Source organism: Amia ocellicauda, chromosome 3, assembly GCF_036373705.1.
Source record: "Amia ocellicauda isolate fAmiCal2 chromosome 3, fAmiCal2.hap1, whole genome shotgun sequence".
NCBI lineage: Eukaryota > Metazoa > Chordata > Actinopteri > Amiiformes > Amiidae > Amia > Amia ocellicauda.
In genome coordinates, this window is record NC_089852.1 from 9,929,564 (window position 1) to 9,937,530 (window position 7,967).

At 36.7% G+C, this 7,967-nt stretch overlaps 1 protein-coding gene across 3 annotated transcripts; it reads right to left on the bottom strand.

Moving 5' to 3' along the window:
- Positions 1-696: 696 nt before the first annotated feature.
- Positions 697-7,344, bottom strand: thumpd3 (THUMP domain containing 3). Of its 3 annotated transcripts, none has more exons than XM_066698087.1 (10): positions 7,324-7,344; positions 6,179-6,483; positions 5,771-5,848; positions 5,113-5,586; positions 4,644-4,774; positions 4,356-4,425; positions 3,880-3,995; positions 3,152-3,259; positions 2,188-2,311; positions 697-1,753 (listed from the first exon to the last, which is right to left on the bottom strand). In XM_066698087.1, the coding sequence occupies exons 2-10, from the start codon at positions 6,449-6,451 to the stop codon at positions 1,577-1,579; spliced, it is 1,551 nt and encodes a 516-aa protein (XP_066554184.1). In that variant the 5' UTR covers positions 6,452-6,483; positions 7,324-7,344; the 3' UTR covers positions 697-1,576. The 3 variants fall into 3 exon arrangements, with proteins under 3 accessions (XP_066554184.1, XP_066554181.1, XP_066554183.1); XM_066698084.1 differs by having other exon boundaries at positions 7,293-7,335; XM_066698086.1 differs by having other exon boundaries at positions 7,302-7,332.
- Positions 7,345-7,967: the final 623 nt, after the last annotated feature.

Consider the following 7,967-nt stretch of genomic DNA (forward strand, 5'->3'; position numbering starts at 1 on the left):
TTTGCTAACATTTAAAAATAGACTGGATAGGATCCTTGGAACACTTGGTTATTAACGGACACCAAACGAGCACGATGGGTCGAATGGCCTCCTCTCATTTGTAAACTTTCTTATGTTCTTAACAAGTAACTGCATGTATTACGAATGTAAAACAAATACATAATTAAAATAAAAGTGCATTACAGCACCAAAGGTTAACCCCACAAAGTGTTTATTGCATAATTGTGCAAATACACGTAATACTGTAAATACAATATATGTACTTTTTCTACAGGTGTGGAAGCATTTGAAATCATGTAGGAAAACTGCATAATTAAGTCACCCACCTGTTGAACAATCAGGAGTAAAAGTTAACAGATTGTGTACGCCTGTTCAATTCAATAAATAATTTTAAACTTGCAGCAATTGCTGAGTGTGCATAGTTAATTTATTTTTTTTAAATAATTTTTGTGTTGGTAGGGATTTACTACATTTAGCATGTCCATATCTTATGGTTTTAATAAATGTAACTACAACCATGCTGAATATTTTGGAGTTATACCATACCAGCCATTCAACAAAATAAATGAGTATGCTTGCTTTGAGACATATATATATATATATATATATATATATATATATATATGTGCACGTGTGTGTGTGTGTTCATCTGTGTATATATCTAACACCAGATACATGCAAATTATAAAAACAAAATGATTTTCCCCTGAACATTTTTATTAAATAGGAAGTACAAGAAATGCCAAATCACACTTTCACAGGCCTTTGAGTTTGAGAAAACTCAATTCTCAAAATGAGAACATGAATTAAATGTAAAACATGAACTAAATGTAAAACAAAGTTCAACTGAACAGAAATGTTTTCAGTTAGTTATACCACAGGGTACTGTTAACTATTGCAGATTTGTATAGACTAGTACAGTATTTATTTTTAAAGAATTTGTTCATTCTTGAAAGCATGAAGTAATAAATGCTGAAGTAATTCACAAACCAGCAAGTTCCTTTAAAGCATCAGCATTCATCTTCAATATTCTATACTGAACAACAGGACCCCATTATTCTAAATAGCTAACATTTTTATTTTTTCTATCAGTAATATAGGTTTTAATAATCCAAACAACTCAACTGCAAAGCTTGAGTTATGTAAAAATCTTACAAATAACATTCAAGAAATCTCTTAATACTTATTACACATTAAATGATACAAAACAACTTTAATAAATTAATTTTACAAAATACAATGCCACTGGCCAAAGTAGCAGTAGTAACTGTGGTTTCTCTTAAAAAGCCCTGAAATCCTGTATTAGTGCAAGGATCCGCTCTTTCTTGAAGTGTTTGCATCTGAAAACAAATCTAATGATACTGTAGGAATGCATATGTTCAAAGAATCATGTATTTACTGTAATGGCACTTAACTGAGTAATTCCACATTTCCTGTTAAATGCATGTGAAATTGATTTCTTTTGAGATTTCACAACCTTTTTTATGTGAATGTCAGGAACAGGCACTTTTCATATGGTACATGCTTTTCTCCCAGACCTGGACATGAGAAATGTTACCATTTCAAAATGTATTTATTATTTTTCCTCATCCCTAATTTCATCAACCAGGTCCTTATTCTCAGAAAATTCTTCTGACATCTTGCTAAAACAAAACCCAGTACGTTTCAGGAGATAGACAGCCGCGTGGAGCCCACCTACATTCACCCACACTGTCTGGGACTTCCGCCACAGGTATCCCATCTTCGACAGAGCCTAAAAAAAAATATATTTGATTAACTTTCTATAGAAATATGATGGTGGGGGAACATGAAATTCAAATGCTGGGCATCACCATTTCTGACTTCCACAGTATTTAAATGCATCTAAGACAGAATTTCTGTAGCTTTCCCACTCTTCTATTTAATCCATGGTCCGACATAGGTGACCACCCGACTGCCCGACCAGGTAAGTGATCATTTTATCTTAAACACCGGCTACATTTGACTCATATTGTCCATGAAATATGAAACATCAATAAAACAATGTTCCTACCGATGTCATCACGGCTGATTTTTTTACATTGGAAACAGACATGCCCCACCCTTCAACAGTCCATCATAACCCAGCCCCTCCCTCGCTGACAATCCTTCAGCAGCCCCCATGCCCCACCCCCATGTTGAATGTTAAAATATAAATATGTTGGGCACCTTGGCAAAGCATTTCTTGTCCTGGGTTAACAGCACCGCCTTTCCTGTTCCAGGCCTACAGACACGACCCATTTCTTTAAGGCAGGAGGGATAGAGATCCCAGTTCTTCTTTTTAGAACCCATTCTTGAGAAATCAGAAACACAAATGAGTCACTGCAGTTGCCCGTTATTGCACTCTATGTCTCAATCAACAGTATTGTGAAATAAACTTATTTTTGCCATCCCACTTGGTTTTGCCCTTTTCACTGGAACCTTTTACTTATTCATTGGCATAGTTATTCTATATTAAATGTGACGTATACCCTATTCTAAAACACCAATTCAATCTGAAAGACTGGAGCTCCCTAGAACCAGAGCAAGAGACCAAAATGCCTCGTCTGTGTAGTACGCTGGCCCTGAAGTTTGTTTTTTGTTTTTCTTTTTGCACTTTAGGGCCAGCGTAGCATAGCCAAGTTATTGCATTCTTGATTTTTTACAGCTTTTTTTGATAAATATATAGCTAATGCCCCCTAGTGGTCACCTGCGTGTTCTTCTGATTCCAAAATCAATGTTTTCAACCTTAAAAGCAGAAATACAAATGATGTATATATGCAAGGACTCAGATCAAAAGAGTCAATCCATTAACTAGGTTAGGAAAGAAAATACATTACATGTAGTAAAAACAGAAAAAGACCATGTAGAAGTAGTTAATGATACAAATGTATTATATTTGAAACAATATAACTGCTGTAGTTCAAGGATTTAAATATCTATTTATTTTTTAAATAGGTGATATACTAGTCATTATTTTACATAAAAGGTATACTACATTAATAAGCATTTCTGGTCTTCAAATGTGTACATGTTGAATCCATGGTTTTATTACAGCTAACCAATCAAAATACATAACATTCTTCTGATCTAGTGGTTTTAACCAATGTTGTACAGCTAATTATATCACATTAAAGCAAATTAAATCAAATACCTCTTTCCAAAAGGCATGTCTGTCACAATAATATCCACAGAGCCTGTCCTCACAGGAAGATTGCACAAGTCCCACTGGACCGTGTCTATACATAGACCCCAAGCTGTACTGGGTGAAAAAACAATGAAAGAAAGATTATACACACATACAGTGCCTTCCAAAACTGCTCAAACTGAAGTGTAAGCACAAGATAAGGCTTTTCTTTAGTATTTGCCTGTGTTTTGCTCCATCCATTTGTCCTTCAATCCTAAGCTTTCCAGTCCCTGTTGAGGAGAAGCACCCCCATAGCATGATGCTGCCAACACCAAGCTTGACTGTAAGGATGGTGTCGACTTGCGAGGTGTACTAAACACTTGCCATTTAGGCCAAAAAGTTCCAATTTGGTCATTTGGTCTCATCTGCTTTGAGTCTTATTATTTCTTTCTTTTTGTTTTTGCTGTGAATGTGTGGATTTGGTGGTGTATATAACAGATATAACAGTGTATATTACATTCCTACGTCAAAGGGTCAGGACTGCAGGCTTTAAAGCAACAAAATGTGAAAACTATGAGAGGTATCAATACAGCGCAAGGCACTGTATTATAGATATCATAATAGCAAATAACCTTTATTCTCATGACTTCAGAACATAATTTTTTTTTACAGATTGTAATAATAATCTAGATCCTAGATGTTAGACACTAATAAAGAATGTGTGATGAAAGGATCATTTCAGTCCATGGTATTACCTTTTCTTGTTTTGCCTTTTCTTATGGATGTGATTTATATTATTCACAGTCCGGTTCACAGCCATTCCATTGTTGTCTCCAGCCACGTAGTAGGAATATGGCCACTCAATAGCTCCCTAACAAAGAAAAGAGCACCTGCAATCAGTTTTCATGCTTGCATCAGACTTGCCATAGCTGTTCTTTTGGAGCATTCACATTCAATTAATTAAAATCATAATCAGAAGCTCTGAAGAGAAAATTTGGAAAATGCAACTCATTGCAAGATTTGGGTTTGTTACAGTGAAGTAGTGGATTACAGATGACATTGTTGATTTCTGAAAAAGGGATCGGACAGCAAGCTTCAGCAGTACATACTTCATATTTTATTTTACCTCACACAAACTTGGTGGGAAAAAATAAAAAATGTACAGATTGGGCATTACTTCACAATGAAAGAAATGAATAGCAGGCCTAAGAACAACTTTCGTAAAACAAACCTCCAGAGGTATAGCTCCAGTTCCACACATCGGATCAATTACAACATCTGACATCTGGGGTTTACAAAGCCTGCAGCAAGTAAAATATATAGTCAGACCATGCATCTCATGACTTACAAAAAATGACGATTAAATAAAAACAGAAGTCACAGATTTACCATTTCGTTCTGCATGCTTTCTAAACTAGACTTGAATAAGCACTGATTGATGAAGTATTATGAGTTTAAGATCAACATGCACAGCTCTAAATTAGACTCCAGATTGTCAAAAACTCGAGATGAGAATTACCTGAGCATTCCATACGCAAGGGTGGATCTCAGGGTTGTTGGGCCGAAATGAGTTATATTTCTTCTGTGGAGACTCTCTTCTGTCAGTGCAATGCCAATAACCACCTCAGTGTTGTGGATATTTAGGAGCACCTGCAAAGAGCATAAAAATATACTTGAAAATGTGAACATTGAACACATTGAAATTTATGTTTTCCTTAATTTTTTATATTAAAGACAGAGTTTCCACCAAAAGTTACACAGGCATGGTTTGTACATGGCTTCTGACTTGTGTTTTAATATAGCTGTGGGGAATCCCTGAAGGAACAAACTGAGCATGACTACAAAAACATTAGATCACTTTGAATGTTTTGCTCTTCTACACCACTTAGGGCTTGTATCAGTAAATTGTATTACAATGTGCGAGAGTTTCAGTACAACACTATATTGCTGAAGGGCTGAATGTGATTTATATAGAACTGTAAAAGTACCTCAATATCGAACTTAGTCATATCGGCCTTCCACTGGAAGAAGTCTTGCACAGCTCCCCCAAAATCCCTTGCAGCATCGTTTGAAGTAAAATTGTGTTTTTCCCCTGCCCTGTTGCAAGTCACACGAAACTTCAGAAGTTTAGAGGATTCTTCTTCCTCAGAAACTTCACAGTCGTTATCAAGTTCAGGCACCTCAGTAGACACTTCCTCATCCTGTTTTGACTTCTCCTGATGATTACCAGTCTCTGCTGTCTTTGGATCCAAACTCTCTCTCTCGTGTATCGCAGTCGGAGACTCTGCATTGCAGTTTTCTGCACTTGCAGTGTCTGGGGCTCCTTTGGGAGATGCGGCCTCTTTGCCCATTTTTCGTCGGGTTCTCTTCTTCTTTAAAGAGTTGTTCATTTTCCACACCTCAAGTGCACATGTCCATGGGAGCTTAGCAGCAAGCGTCTGGAAGTCCTCCAACGTTTCCTCCTATTTGTGAGCGAAAAAAAAGTCCACAAATTAAGATATCCAGTATGTACTGAATCAAGAGCCTTACAAAAAAAAAAAACAATAATGACGTGTGTGTGTGTATGCATGTACCATACATGACCCAGTGTAGAGCATTATATCGTATCTTATAAGGAACATTAAGAAAAACATATGGAAAACATACCTTTGTGTCTTTAAACTCATATTCCGAAAACTCCTCAACCACAACAAATAAGTTGTCTACAGACTTCAGGTGATGAAGCTAAAGCAACATGAGTGAAAGGGTTAGGAAACCAGCACATCCTTGCTAGACTACTGCACAGGCAGCAAACAATTCAGATGTATGACATACAGGTAGAGTTCTGGAAATAACTGGCATGCTGTTGTGTATCTGAGTACAGCATGCTGGTATATTTCAGGCTTGTTGCCTTTTTGTAATTATTATTTATTTTAACAAATGTGCATCGTCAGACATGTTGAATCAGAATTAGAGTCATGCTTGCTTTTCTTCACTTATTTGTACAAGAGCCACATGCTATAAAACTGCTATGAAATAGGACTCGTATTTCCTTCCCCAAAATATACATCTCACCTGAGGTAGATTTTCAAGAGTTATTTTGAAGTATATTCTACCACGGTCTTTGCTTATCCTTGCATCAGCACCTATCTTTTCCTTTATTTCCTCTGCAGCGGTGAGCTCAAACCCAGTGGGAACTGTTGCTCCAATAGTGACACTAATTGGGTCTGTAGTTTGCTCAGTAGTAAGTTTCTCTAGGTTGTGTGACAGAAGTGCAGTGTTGTTACTGTCTTCCTGCGGGTTCCCCTGGCACTGGTGTCCAATGCCTTCTTCCTGTTGGGTTGACATTGTGGTTCTGGATGGCCTTTTCACACTAATCCCTGAGCGAAGGAGAAAAAAGGAAATCATTTTACACAAGTACTAAACAAAACTGCCTATAACATTTGGATACTATAAGACAGTGATCTCCAACTCTGGTCATGGAGAGCCCCAATCCACTTAACCTTATAGGTCACCTTAAATTACCAATGTCTAAATACTGGGAACATATAGGAGTTATCAATCAATTATGCAAATCATTATTATTATGGAATTATTGAAATCTGAAGTTATGTTTCTAAATGACAGAATTTACCAGACCACCTGCTGAACTGTTTCAAAGTAAATACATTCAAGTGTTTTAAAAATGGTGACAGAAGGGTGACCTCCAAAACCTGCTCTCCAGGACCAGGGTTGGAGACCACTGCTATAGGAGTTTAATGTTAGAGTTGATTTCTGCACTTGTCTTAATATAACAGGACCGTCACACTGTACACTACACAAATACAGATGTGAACATTACACTACAACATCCCTACAATGGCTGTCGTTTTATATATGAATTTACTCGAACGCATATTTATGCACTCAAATTGTCACTGTATTTCCACTTGCCGTCCGTTTTAATTTGCTAAGTACAGCATATAAATGTACACATGCCAACACTTTTAAAACTAGAATGAGCTAAATTCAGGTTTATTCAACATCTGCAATGAACCGACTATCTCCAAATTAAGAATAATGAATTAATCCGGAAATAAGGACTGTACTTTCAAACATTTTAAGTGCAACAGTAAAGTGGTTTGCTTTAATGCAGTGAAGATACGAACAATAATGCTTATTTTCCCAAGAAACTAGTCTAGAAACTTACAAAACGTACTTGCAGTTCCCAAGTCACTCACCTCACCTTCCGCCGTGTGCGTAATGACGTACTTCCGGTGTTAGGAATAACATTAAAACAATTCACTAGCCAACACATTTTATTTATGATAGTATGTTGTTTTCTTAATAGCCTTGGTTATTTTGTGTTAAAATTGTGTGAATCAAATAATATAATAATTATTACGTAAATCTTATCAATTCCTCTTCCATCGCATTGGTTGCTAAAATCATCGATGAATCCATCTGCTGGATCGCTTCATTCCCGGTAGGTAATATAAATAATTAAAATACAAAGACAGTTAAAAAGACAGAAAAAAAATACAGTTATTACACAACTGCATCGGTTTCTATATATGCTGCAAAACCGTCCTGTTACTTAATTCTGTTAGCTGAGTACTGTTGCTGCTCACCTCCTATCCTGCCACTGTGTGTAACCGAGGGACTGTATACAACCAGGTCGGGCATCAAAGCGGTGTTACTGTAACAACGTCGATCGACCTCCAGGGGGCGCTGTCGCTCGAATAATAAACACGTTCCTCTAGTTTCCCCTATAGCTTCACAGAAAGCCTTTTGACTTGTTCTAATAGGATGAGACAATAAATACACGCAAATAAAATAATAATAAACGTGATGTCTGAAATATCCTGTTTAACGAGCCAAAAAT

Excerpts from the sequence above, each read along its gene's own strand:
- thumpd3 (XM_066698087.1), bottom strand. The coding sequence starts at position 6,451 with ATGTCAACCCAACAGGAAGAAGGCATTGGACACCAGTGCCAGGGGAAC. Across the intron at positions 4,426-4,643 it reads CTTGCGTATGGAATGCTCAG|GCTTTGTAAACCCCAGATGT; the intron begins GTAATTCTCATC and ends TACTTGCTGCAG. Across the intron at positions 3,996-4,355 it reads CTGGAGCTATACCTCTGGAG|GGAGCTATTGAGTGGCCATA; the intron begins GTTTGTTTTACG and ends TTTCTTTGTTAG.